Consider the following 14,472-nt stretch of genomic DNA (forward strand, 5'->3'; position numbering starts at 1 on the left):
GATTTTTTTTTGTTCTATAGTTTTTTCTCAGGCTCTATTTAAAAGGTATTTATCTGCAAACATTAGGATGGTCTTATCTTTTGTTTCCATGAGTAGTGACTTCACTGTTTTTTGTAGATCTCTTGGAAACTGAAAGAAATGTTGATACCTGTTATCAAGTACATATAAAACTCTGTATGCCTCGTGCAGACAAATTTTATAGGAGTTACTTTTATATATCCTTTTAAATCTTTTAGATGGGGTGTGTGAGTATGCAAGAGCAATTACAATGTACATTTAAAAACATGACTAATTCAATAGTGAGTGTCCATGCACTAAGTTAAAAAATATATCAACACCCATACATGTATGTAAACATTTGGAAATAGCAATTTTCATATATATGCAAATATATTAAATGTCATATATATGTAAATGAATAAATTCCTGTTCTATATGTATGTGCATATATTTACATGGAAAGTACAGCACATTTCTAAATCTTGTCACATATTATGTGTGTGTACAAATAAAATATCTAAAAAACTAGATTATAAGTTTTATAAATCAAGCACTCAAAACTTTTTTTAAACTACCCACATTTGACACTGTGAAACATTAATATGATCCCTGGTACACATGCTTCATAATAGTCTTTAATTACATAATCACATATAATTTTTTCACAGGACCACTGCCTCATTCAGTGCATGGCATGGATAGTGCTCAGGGAAAGAGGTATGTTCAATGTTTTAACCTCGTTCAGTTGGCTGCCCCTGCCTTATTTACTACATGTCACCCAGAGCCTACACTGACTACAGAATTCATTTCCTCATGCTACAAGGAGGGTGAGCTAATATATTTTATTGGACCAGCTTCTTTTGGTGAGAAAGACAAGCTTTCGAGCTTACATAGAGCTTTTCAGGACCTGAAGATCAGCTGTGTGTAAGCTCGAAAGCCTGTCTCTCTCACCAACAAGAGCTGGTCCAATAAAAGATATTACCTCACCCACTTTGTCTCTCCGGTATATCCTGGGACCAATGCGGCTATAACACCACAATCATTTCCTCATTGTCTTTTCTACGGCATTCAGCACTGTAGTCTCTAAATGCCTCACAAAAATATATGAATTTATTTCAACAGTGAGACCAGAGTATTATCCCCTTCAGGAAAGTGAGGCAAAGGGACTTATCTGATGGCATACAGTGAATTAGTGGCAAAGCCAGGATTTAATAAATTAGGACCTCCTGTCCCTGACTTTGAACTCAGAGTGCCCTGGAAGCATGAGCACAGTCGCATTGCCTTTGTCCTGAGCATCCAGAGCTCATTGTGACTTCAGGTGCAGTTGAGTGCTGAAGTGACAATGCAGAAAATATGGATTAGTGAACAGTCACTTATTACATTGTTTTGGGGAATTGATTGGATACCATAGCTGTAAATTTTCACATTTTTTCATACTTAATGGGGTTTTATGTTCTAAAATGGAGACTTAAAAAGATTTGATTACATGTTAACACCTTTGCAACCTTAATTTAGCTAAGTATTTTGTGTGGGGTATAGGACTGAGTGAGTGATTGAGACTGATTTTTGTTTGTGCAGCAGGGAAGGACTGTAAAGGGGGACCTCCTGAGCACTCCAAGCAGCTGGGTGCAGTACCACAGTCCTTTTCTCACCCCTGGTGCCCCCAGTAGGTGGTTGACCAACCCTTGGCAGGTCTTCAGTAGCTTGGCCTTCTGGCCAAGTCACAAGGTCCAAATGAACCCATTCCGGGGTGTTAGAGTCCAATAACTAAGCCATCTATTTGCTCTTGCTAGGGTTTTCAGTCCCAACTCCAGGCCTTTTAAATTCAGTCCTTTGTTCAGGCTCCAAAATAAAGCCTGTCATCTTTTGGAGTTTACACCACTTTACCTATGGCCAGTGGGAGAATCTGGGCCCACCCACTGCTCCAAATTCTAACCCAGGAACCCTGTACACAGCAGCCACATACTGCTTACTCCAATACATCACCACTATTTCCCTAGGACTCCTCCAACCTGGCTCCTTTTATCTCCAGCCCTCTCTCGAGTCAATATCTCCAAGCCAGAGAGGCACACCTTTCTTTACTCTTCTGGTCCCAGCCTGGACCTGACCCGCTAAGGCCCTGCAGTTCCTTTTATCTGAGCTTGCTTGGCTCAGATTGGCTGTCACTAGCCCTTCTTACCCAATGGAGGATAAGGTCTATCTAGCTTTCAAGATGGCTGCTCCAGTGTAGCCTCTATATATAGGATTGGCAGACCCACCTTTGCCACTTCCTGGGGTGGGGTAGCAAAGCAGCGGGGTCTCCAGCATTGGTCCACAAAGGCCTGGTACACCCTATCACAAGGATTCTTGCATATAACTACAAAATGGCAGAATGTGGCCTTTTATTTAAAGTAGTAGCAAAAGAGATTGTATCAGCCACCCTGCCACAATTGGGAACAATTACTTTCTCTTACTGTGGACCAGTTCAACATGGTGTTTTAGAATCATAAACATCACATCACACCAGCTAGTAAGATAATATAGGCATGAATAGAGGTAGTGTTATTGTTCAAACAGAATGTTCATCTGTGGTAATGATAAACATGTCTGATCCTGTGCCTGAAGCAATTTCAGCATTAAGCTTTAGTTGGATAAGGGCAAAAAGATGTCTTTATAATAAGTCTGGTTGTTTGCATTTCTTGTTATTTGTACTGTGCCACAGTTTACAACCTCAGTGTTTTCTCATTTTCTTCTACAAGGCAGCAGTACTGAAAGAAAAACCAATCAGGAAGATTCAAATCTTTAAACAGATATAGTATTAGTTCAAGACAAACAGTAAGTAGCCACAGGGTTTGATTTCAGAGCAATATATATTAACAAAGCACAGGAAGTTTCCCCATTTTTTCCTAAGGTATTGTAAAACTCAAGTAGAATATTTGAAACAGACAGCTTCCATTTGTCCCAAGCTAACAACATTCTGAGAGCAAAAATCAGAAATTGTCACTGTTTACAAGGTTACACAGATAATTTATCTCATTTCAATTTTTGTTTTCAATATTTTATACTTTTCTTGTAAGTACTGTTGTTTTGGTGGGGGGATTCGGTTTTCCCCAAAGTTCTTACCTTTTTCTATAGGGGAGAAAAAAGCCCAAACCTTTCAAATGTGAACATCAAAAAATTCTGAATTTATTTGTGTAAATATACCATTTGGAATTATTATGCAATGAGCATTTTAATCAACATTATCGGATTTGGGTCCCTAAAGTAAGGGATCTAAGTTTGAAAATGTTGTATTGTTATTATATTATAAATCCAATTGTGGGTATATTTCCATAAATAAACTTAATAAATCTAAAAATACTTGAAGTAAATATTTCAGTACATTTAATAATTATCTAAATTGTAAATATTAGATTGAAACATTCTTATAAAAGAAGGTACAAAGCAATATACTCAGTAAAATTTAAATCCAAGCCTATATGCTAGTATACCAGTTCACTGGAAATTAACAAGAGTCCAAATTCTTCCCTGAGGGACACCTTGGTTTACTCAAATTGTCACTGAAATCAGTGGGGCTATTTGAGTAAGCTGAGTGCAATTTGACTCACTCTCTGATATCTGGACAGTTTATTTCATTGTCTTCCCCTGTCTTGACCCTTTCCACCGCAGCCCCCCTCCCCCCCCGCAACACACAACTTTGAGTTCTTTGTACTTAAAGAATTTGGGGCCCAATTCCATTTGCAAATACATCAGTTGGAGTCTTCTCATTGACTCTAATGAGAGTTGGACCAGGCCCTTTTAAACATAGGCCTCACCTCCCTCTGTGAAATTTCATCAGCACATACAGTGGCTCACTCTTACATTTCACTTCTAAAGGCTCTTCCCAACTATGCTCCAATGTATATCTCTGATCTCCTTTTACAATTCCCTGCTCTCATTCCACCAACATATGGCCCCACTGACTTCAGAGTGCTAAGATTTTCACCCTTTTGTCTAAATACTCCCTTATTTCCTTCTTCTAGCCACATCTTTGACTCATTCCATATTGCCCACTGTGCCTGAAATACCCCTTATCCCAATGAAGCAAGCTTCCACTGCCTTCCTTCAAATCCCTTCTCAAAATACACTTAACCATGCAGCCTTATCAGTCTTTATATATCACTCTAGGGCAGTGTGATGGGGCAGCTGTCCCTCACTGGTATGTAAGGGGTTGTATGTAAGGGGGTAAATAAGTGGTTAAAGCAGCCCTGGAGAGGTTGCGTGGGAGGCAGCCAATAAAGAGGAAAAAGCTTATAGTGCCAGCCAATCAGGAGAAGGTGCTGGAGCTGCGGGGAAGTGGCCCAGGGAAGGAGATGGCAGAGTTGGAGGAGGGGCAGTACGTGGCTGCCAGCTATAGGGTGCCTGTGTTGGGACCTGGAGTAGCCGGCAGGCCCAGGTTCTCCTGCCCCCCACTTGCCACTGAGGGGAGTGGCTGGTGAATGGATTGCAGTTTGCCATTGAGATGAGCAACTAGAATCGGGACTGCAGTTTGCCACAGAGGCAAGTGGTTGGACTAAGGACTGTCGGTCCCCCGGAACGGGGGAAAGGACCGACTGGAACACCGCCAGAGGGCTGTATCCAGAAGAGGATGATGCAGTCCAGGGAGCGACGCAGGTCCTGGAGGTGGAGACATATAAGATGACGGGCGAGACACCATCTAAGAAGGGTGTACTAGCAATCCCTGAGCTAATTCCCAAGATGGCCAGCAGGCAGCGCTGCAGTAGTGAGTCGCACCCCGTTACAGGCAGGCAATGCTATTATTCATTCATGCAGCATGTACCCTTGTTGTATGCAGTGTTGTTGTACCTGTGCTGTTCCCAGGCTATTAGAGAGACAAGGTAGGTGAGGTAATATCTTTTACTGGACCAACTTCTGTTGGTGAAAGACAAGCTTTCAAGGTTACAAAGAAGATGGTCTAATAAAAGATATTACCTCACGCACCTTGTCTCTCTAGCATGTATCTTTGGCATGTATCCTTTGGCTTACCTCTAAATCCTGATGACTAGATAATATCTGAGAAAAGTGCAGGTGAGAAACATGTTGAACAAATTATGCTATTTGTATACATTGCCATATTAAAAGGTACATGGTTTTCAAGACTGATTTCTAGAGTTAAAACACTACAGGGTCAAAATTTTATAAAATAGCATAACAATATAGAAATACAGTCCGCATGCACACTCTCCAGTAACCCAATTAACATAACATTTTATGCTATGTGTAAAGTGGGAAAAAAATATAATATCCTACTTAACCCTGGTGACTCAGTAGTTACTATAAAAATAATTTGGGGGCAACTCCAAGCTACACAGTGTCCCTGTAACAAGATGTTGTTACATTACCATACCTCACATTTTACCAATAATTGCCCCCAAAATTGTTCAATATAATTGGCTCATTGTCACTTAATGAAATTACATATTCTTACATAGTGCATAGCATTAGAATTAGTGTGATCAAAATAAGTCCATGATATATACAAGTCAACTGTAATAAAATAAGTAATCTAGCTACATATCTTAAATAATTAGCAAACATGACTTTCAGCAAACAACTTTCCTTGTAACTGTATACACGGTAATTGTTTCCTACTCCACTTTCTTCTGTAACATAGTAAACTATGAATTGTAGTCTTTATTTTCCTGCTATTTTGAATTAGTGAAAGGTTAAACATTCTTTACAGCTAACATTTTGCAATGTCAGAATTTAAACATTATTCTGTCCAAGCTTAGTATTTTTATCTACTTTTGTAGTAGATCACTCAAAAAAAATCTTATCTTGATTTATCAAGTTGTCTTCTTTGGAAAATGTGGGTTTTTTTTTCACCTTTATGTATCATCAATATATTAGATGATATGGCCGAAAATATTTTTTTTCTTTTCTGACTTTTAGGTTTTTGTGAACTTAGAAAACTACTAAAACTGCAAGTACTGAACAAAAGAAACACTTGCTTTGCTGATTACATTTTTACACATACAGCAGCAATATTTTGCACTGTCAAAGAGAGTCAGAGTATGGCAGTAATAGAGGAAAACTATTTGTCCTGTATTAATAAAAGTTTACTATTAAATTTGCTAAAAGGTAAGGGCTGTGTTAAACTAACAGCACTGCTCACTTCAGCAACAATTCTATACAACAACAGAACTCACGTAAAATTCATTTGTATGGAAAAGTGTAATTTTAGAATCTTGAACATGTGACCTATTCTGTAAAATTGTTGTTGATGGAACTAACAAATCAACGGTTTACTTAACTAATTAAGAATGCTAATAGCACAGACAATTTTATGGAAACAATATATTAGATTTAAAGCCATATTTCAATTATTTTGTTGAGTTTATATACTCCAGATTAATTATTTTACTACATTAGTCTGTTTTTTAATCATGGATAATTATTCAAACTTTTGGCTCAAATATGACAATATTTTAAACAATGCTAAATCCCATCAACTCCCCAAAGACAATTGCATTTAATGACTAGAGTAGATCTATCCTCAAGCCACCAACTTTTTAGTCAAGATTTTATTTTATTTTTAACAAGTTCTGTTTACTCCATATATTTTTACATACTGTAAAATATTGTAACTATATCTGTTAATTCACAATACACTTTATTGTCATGAACAAAATGTAAGATACATTCTATAGATTTTTTTTTTTTTACTAAAGAAAAGGCTAAGTCTGTTTACCTTTTATTATATTATCTATGAAATTTAATTTGATTCTATCTTAGTTAAATGTTTGTTTTTGCAGTACACCAAACAGGGGAAAAAATCAGTTTTGCAGAGTATATCACATTCAAAAAATACAGAAAAAAATCAAACAGCATTTTTTTCTGTTGAAGTGATGGCCACATTCAGCGCTGGCTTAAAGGGGTACAACTTCCTTGATTCTATAAGAATATACTCATTAGGAATCTTTGTTTCAGTTTTGAGGTGGCTCCAAAGTTCTATCCCCCCTCTCTTGCTTTATTGCTGTTTTTTAAAGTTTAATGTTCCACCTGTTCCAAACAAATTGGACTAAAAATAGTGAAAATGATGCACATTATTTAAGATAGTTGCTGAGTTACTGGTCAGAGATTTCTGACGAGGCAAATTATAGGGACCCTGTATATTTATGCCTAGAGTGTTTGTTTATATTTCCTTATTCTTTTATGCTTGGTGTGTTTGTGTTTAAATAAAACAAAGCATCTGATTAAGACTGCACTTGAAATTTATGGCAATAGGAAATTTCGTCTAGCATTTCTATGAACGTTAGGTTTGCCTTCATAGTAGTTTTGCAGAAATTCAGCATCTAGCTAGGCATTAGTTAATAGACACTTAAGATAAAGTGTTACCCCTTTTCGCTGTTCTCTTACATAACTGTTCCCTGTAGCTTGTGGAATTCAAGGTTACCTGGAGGTCAGATTGCACTTTACATGTTTAAGAAAACATACAAAGATTTTGCAGTGATATTGTCATTATTTAACTACAGCCTGACATGACATTTAAAAATAAAGAGGTTGTAAACCAGAATTTTTTAGTGTTTTTAATCTAATTTGGATTTATTCTTCACAACTAAGGATAGTTGATGTGCAGTAAGCAACTTCCTTTTAAGTCATACAGCCACCTCTGAGGAAGGCATACAACAGTGTGTATTTTATTTTCATATATATACATATGTGGTGTGCAGGTAATGCTGTTTGAGAAAAATCTAATTTACACAGCCAAAATCTGCATATAGTAACCATAAATGTGAGGGATGGAAGCCCACCTTAATCACAATATTTGTATTGCTGCTTTATAATTTTAAAATATATTTTAATTGGCCACGGTATTACAATTTTTTTAAATGTGTTTTAATTGGCCACTAACAGACAATTCTCATGGATAGGAACGAGATTAAATGACACACCTTAATCTGGAGGCACCTATTTATTTTTTGGGGAATTAAGTGCTTCCTGTGATAATTTGGCGGTAAGGCATCTTGTTGAAACAAGAACAAAAGCAAATATGCATTTGAAATCTGAGAGATCTGAATTCTCCTGAAAGAATAGAACTAAAAATTTTTTCAATACTACTATTTCTTTGTTTCATTACAGTTTCCTTAAAAAAAAATTAATGATGTAATTGTAAAGGTACTTTAACTGTGCCTTCCATATGGCAGATGAATTTCTAAAAACAGAATCTAACTTTCTCCTCATGCTTCCAAAATGAAACTAGAGCAAGACACTAATATTTACCCAATTGTTGAGAAAATGTTTTTGTAAACTCCAATTAACTTTCCCTTGCACAGGAAAGTAACTTTATAATAGGTTGTTACCAAAACTAATGACATGTGAAGGATTAACTTAGTTTAAGGTCAATATGTATCGCAAAAGTGTTGCTGTATTTTAGTATAAGAAAAATTACTTTAAATAGCTATTTTAAAGAAAACCTTAGTAAGATAACAGATTCTAAATTTAATTCTTGTCAGTATTTTAAATTCCTGTATTACAAAACAGTCATGTTTCCATGAAATGCTTTATATTCTTAATCAAATTTAGGTATCTAAGTAAAAATTGCTGGATTTTCTGCAGTGTGGTGCACCTCTACCTGACCTCCCCGTTGACCTAAATGGGATTGGAAGTTGCTCAGCACCTTTGAAAATTAGATTAATTTTATTTAGTGTATAAATATGGGTTTGGGCACCTAATGTTAGGCTCCCAGATTTGAAAATATGGACCCCTGTATTTTTATTTTTTTTCTCTAGCTCTACACATTCAGGAACTCCAATATTTCCCTTAAACAGGGCCTACCATGAATTAATGGCAAAACAAATAACAGGGGTGAGTGACCCCCTATATAAAAGGGTTATTTTTAAGCGCAGTAGTTAAAATATTGAATCCACCTCAAAACAAAAGTTAAGGTAATGCCTCTTGTCATTCATAGGGATATACTGTATTAACCTCTGAGGTGGACCATGTTGATCTGATCAATATATATATCCATTCCCCAAAATTACTTATGCTTCATATTTCTACAAAGGACAGAAAGTAGCATCCTTTTTTGTTGCTGTGGGGAGGATACACACACGAGTAGCTAACTGAATTAGAAAGAATATACAATTCGTTTTTCTTCAGACCTACATGCCAAAAATATTTCTAGCTGGGATGTATTGTGTGAACTGAGCCACTTTTTTTCTTTAAAAGGCATTATAACTAGTAAATACTAAGCATAGTTTTCCTAAAATGCTTGATAACATCATAGTTGGTAAATTGTTGTCCAGCTGACAATAGATTCCTTTTCTTTTGTTCCATATTCATTAGTAAAAGTACCCTTATGTAAAGTTATTCCTCCTCTCCCAGATATATATATATACGCACACACTCTTTCTTCCCATTAGTTCTTTGGCCCTTATTATTCTAATGAAAATGGGAACAAATTGTTCTAAGGAAGACAAATTCTCTAAGAAAAGAGCGAGGCAGTTAAAGAGAACAACCAAATTGCACAATACGCTGCAAGGTTGACTAGTACGCCTTTAAAAATGAGTTAAGTTTAGTATAAGTGCATCTCTCCTCTTAAGATATTTTAATGTTTAGCCACAACCCCCCAGCAAAGTAGAGGGATTTTTGTCTTGTCAACTAACCCCCTCTAGTGCTGAACAGGCTGCATATGACCTGCGGGCTGCTAGCAGCTTCCAGGCTAGGAACGCTCTTCGCCGCTTGCTGCATACACACACACACGCACTCAGTATCACCTCTTCTCAGGAGAGCAGCTGAGGAGGGGCCAGCGAGAGTCCGAGCTCTTCCTTGCTTTTCACCTCCCCCCCTCCACCTGCCACACTCTGCCCACATTTAGGACCAGCCGCATTATTGCGATCCATTTCTTTTGGGGGGGAGGGTGTTCTGCAGGGAGCAATGCCCGCTGCTTGCAATGTCCGCCTGCCCGGGGACGGGGAGACCCCCCGGCTCTGCACGTCCGACGCCAGCTCGGAGCCATCCCGCGGGCGCTAATGAGGGGTGATCGCTCCAGAGGCGGCAGAGAGGAGCGGCGGCAGCACCCAAGGCTGCAGCCGACCTGAAGGCAAGGCAGCCCGGGAGAGAGCCGCCGCATTCCTGCTCGCGCCCCGGCACAGAAGGAGACCGCCCGGGGGGCAGGCGCCGGGGCTCCGGCGCGCTGCAAGTTTTGCCGAGGTGTGAGGCGGCTCGGGGAGCTGTCCAGCTGTCTTCAGCGTCCTCCCGCCTCTGCCGGGGGCCCGAGGGCTGGAGCTCCCTCCTGGCTGGGGGAGGGGGGGCGGCTGAACCGCCTCGGCGTCGGCTCTCGTGGGGGGGCCGGGTGGTGCGGAGGCGGGATGGGGATGCTCCGGAGCAGGAGGCTGCCGCCGCTGTGGGGGCTGGTGCCGAAGCTGCTGCGGGGCTGACGGGGCTGGCGGCGGCAGCCCGGGCGGGAGGGCAGCGAGCTCCCACGCCCCTAGGCAAAGTTCCCGGAGCTCGCCCGGCTCCCGCCAGCGGCTGCGCTCCAGTGCCCCGGCCCCCCAGCCAGGACGGCAGCTCCAGCCCTCTGGCCGCTGTGGCTACGCCTCCCTCGGCCGCCGCCTCCCGCCCCGGGACCCCACCAGCGGATGCAATTACTCCAGCCTCTGCAGCACCTGGCGGCAGCCCTATCAGAGGCACCTGGCTGACTGGACCCTGCCCTCCGGCGTTGGGGGCAGCAGCGTTTCCCACTGGCCTGGAGGAGGAAGAGGACCTGAAGCCCGCCCCGCCTTCTCGGGGCAAGGACCAGGGGGCGCAGGCACCAGCCATGGGGGGTTGTGAAGCGAGAGGTTTGCTCTGGAAATTTGGCCTGTTCTTCCCTTTGCTGACGGCGTGCCCGGCGGGCTGCAAGCCAGTCTCCGGCAACCAAGGTAAAGAGAGGCGCGGCGGGGTGGGAAGGCGTCACTCTGTGTGGCTTTGCTCAGATCAACTTTTCTTATCTCTAGGCACCTGGCTGTGGCAGTCGGGTGCTGGGGAGCTGGCAGTAGCCATGGCAATGACGGGAGCAATATGCTTATCCTGCACGGCTGGGGGTACTTTGCTCTCCCTCTTCTAAGAGGGCGAATTGGCTGCCCCACTTCGGGGACTGATGGGCAATGTTCGAATTCTAGAGCACCAAGAAGAGGAACAAGTTCAGGGGGATTCCGCAGCCCCACGACAGTGGCTGGTCCAGTGCTCTCAGAGGAAATGCTCTCAGTGAGCAGGAAATGTGGTACTGATTAAAAACCTCAATGAAACTTGTGAAGACCTCAGCTTTTTAAGTTCACATGTTACCTACATACTATTCTTTTGGCTCAAGTGAGCTCTATGGATACAGGTGGCAAATAGATTAAATATTCTGCCCATTTCTGTAAAATACAACCTGTGTCTTCTCTGAAGGGATTTCTCTTGGGTGGGTGATTGTTTCTGGTACAGATAATAGGAAGCAGAAATACCTGTCTTTTTCGTTTGTTCTCTATGAATGATTTGGCAGGTAACTCCCTCAAAGGCAAGTAGATGACTCTTTAAAACTTAGTATTTCTGGAAAGGAAGCATATAGTGTGTGTTTGGGAGGTGGGGGGCGGGGGGAGGTTGAAGATTAGAACTGTTTTCTTTTGCAGTAAGAGACCAATCATATACCCCATGAAGTCCACAAAAAAACTCCCTTGGATTTCAAAAGGGATAAGACTGAATCCTAAAATACAATGACTAGAAAAGTGTGCCATCCTGAATGAAATTGGTGTGGTATTAAGGGGACTTTTTTGCCCTATGATAGCAATATCAGAGCATGTAGTGTAGAAAGGAATCTTAGTCCTGATGTAATTACGATCATATCGGGCTTTCTATATCAATGTCTGTTTTCATAGGTACATAACTGTACAGTAGAACTTGATCTAGGCTGAAAGTTGGCACAGAATGGTAGCATATTTTTATTTAAAATTTGAATTATAAGATGTGCTTTCCTCTTATTTAACTCAAGAAGCACATTCAGCAAAGAATGTTGGAAGCTCACAGCATCTAAAATGAGATGACTGCTCCCTTTATTAAGAAATCATAGAAAGATCTCAAGATGACATTTTAAACCTTATTTTGCACATGTGGCAATTCTTGGTTGCCCAAAATGCTCATTTAATATATTATCACAGGTACACGGCACTTATGTATCACTTGACACAATATATTTTACCCCCTTGGCTACAGTGTAGTTCATGCTAAAATGTAGTCTCTGTACCAAAAATGACTCTACACAGTAATCACTCTATTTAAAAAGATCCATAGACAATATACTGTGTATTCAAGGAACATTAAGATTTTGTCAAAGAAATTAAAAGGAAACAAACATAGCTGAAGGTGAAACATACTATATTGCATGCCATCCAACATCTGAGTAGAACAGAGTATTTCCTTAACTGCGTCCTTAATGTACTTTTTTTCCTGCCAAAATATTGGAGGACATGTGTGATCTATTTAATCCTTAACTGTTTTGGATATTTTGGCATGACTCAACTTCATGTGATGTAATTTTAGTGTAGGCGTAAAATCAAGTAGTTGAAGGACAGTTTTAAAGGGACACATCCTAAAATGTTTATCTGAAATATTTTTAACCATTATCATTATAAGGAATACCTAAGATTGCCACAGTAGGAAAAGATTAGAGGAAAGGAATTTTTTTTTAAATCATGCATTTGATAGCACTTATATAATCAATTTCATATTTCCTCAGTACAATAAATTTTTAATGGATTTTTATCACAAGAAAGAGAAAATAACATTTTTAGACACAGGAAAATGTGATCATAAAAACGCAAAAATTTGCATGAGGAATCAGGGGCAGGTATAGTATCTGAAACTATACTTAATACACGTTTGTAAAATTACTAGAGATTAAGTTGATAATGACCCTTTAACTCTTCTATAATAAACTTTTTAAAAGTTCAGTTATTGTGATTTTTATAATTTCTAACCTTACCAAAACCATTGAGTACATATTTTTTTGCATAGAAAACACAAATCTTCCATGGCAGCACAATATTGTTAGTTTTTTAGCTCACCTTCTTGCTAGTGCGTACTAAAGTCTACTATATTACAAGGCCTATCCAGGCACACAAATATAAATATAGTTAATAAAGCAAAGTATGTAGTCATTTTGAAAAATGAAAAGCCTGATTACTTGGACTAAGAATAAAGATTTTTGTAGGAAATAATTTAAATTAGATTAATATCTACTAATTGATGTGTATGGGGTAATTAAGTTGGCAATAATCTTTAAGAATAGTTTAATTTTGGGTCAAAAATTATGAAGAAAAAGTTAAGTAAAGCAAATTATTCCAAAAGAGAGTTCCTCCAGGATTAGTTACTTTTTAAAAAATAATTTTTGAAAGTTTTTTATATGCCTTTCAATAGATTTATTCAAAGAAAGAATATGTCTTGCTAATAACTGTCATGAACAATGTTGGGATATCCAGTTATTTGCTGAGTACAGTACTCTGGGATTTCCTAACAGTTTCATAATTTCTCCTTTTACACTTCATTTGTGAAAACTTTCAGTACTCTAAGAGGTCATTTTTGAGCATCATGATTATATTATAAAAATCACACAGTTAAAAAATCCTCCTCAATCTGATATTAATAATGAATTGAAAATGACTAAAATAGGCCCTAAATCCAAAATGCACACATAAGAGCATCTGCTTAATAAAATGTTATCCAATGAAGTTTAGTTTTAATGGAGACTTTCTCAAAACAGAGTGAAAACTGAGAAATATTGCATTAACTCAAAGTGGAATTGAATGGAAAATCTGGATACACTGGGAGGTCATTCATTGTATAAACACACTCAAATAATTAGTTTAAAATACCTGTTATTTAAATTTGGATACCCAAATGTTAAGCACCTATAAGAAATTTTCAAGATCTGCTGTAGTGCACTAAAGAAAAAAATAAGACATTGCTGTTCTCAAGTTTTCATATGGCAACATTTCAGAATATTAATTTTGAAAATGGAGTTGGGTAAATCATAATAAAAAAAAGCTGATTAACTTCCATTGAGTTTTGAGTTTGGCTTTAAGATTTGATGTCTTTGACCTCTTATCTTTCAATGCAGATTTGCAAATGGTGAAGACATAGGTCAACATTAATATCAAAAGTCTAGAAGAATCACAAAGGAATATTCTTTAAGGAGAAAAATAGAAAAATGAAATAAATTACTCTATCCCACCATGGCAACTAAAAGAGCCTTTAATGCAGTGTTTGCAGTTAATCCTCTGAAATGATGTTTTTCGGTATCATGTCAATAGTATACTCCAGTTTTTAAAGGACTAAATAAATCCATAGATTCAGAATAGGTAAGGGTTCTTTTCCTTTTAAAAAAAAACAGACTGAAACCTTTAATTTTTTAATATAGTTCCTAGACTCTTTGGTTCTTACCCTTCACTCAGTAAATCAATGCATGGTGTCTTGTTCTATCTGTAGCAAGGTAGA

The 14,472-nt window shown here is 38.8% G+C and overlaps 1 protein-coding gene across 2 annotated transcripts in view; it reads left to right on the forward strand.

The window, feature by feature from the left end:
• Positions 1–10,780: 10,780 nt before the first annotated feature.
• EPHA6 (EPH receptor A6) overlaps positions 10,781–14,472 on the forward strand; it is an 858,706-nt gene continuing 855,014 nt past the window's right edge. For both annotated transcript variants that reach the window (XM_026659017.1, XM_026659018.1), the window contains exon 1: positions 10,781–10,883. In XM_026659017.1, the coding sequence (XP_026514802.1) occupies positions 10,781–10,883 (103 nt within the window). The remainder of the gene's footprint in view (positions 10,884–14,472) is intronic.

Source organism: Terrapene carolina, unplaced genomic scaffold, assembly GCF_002925995.2.
Source record: "Terrapene carolina triunguis isolate 2854851 unplaced genomic scaffold, T_m_triunguis-2.0 Scaffold558, whole genome shotgun sequence".
In the NCBI taxonomy this organism is placed as follows: Eukaryota; Metazoa; Chordata; order Testudines; family Emydidae; genus Terrapene; species Terrapene triunguis.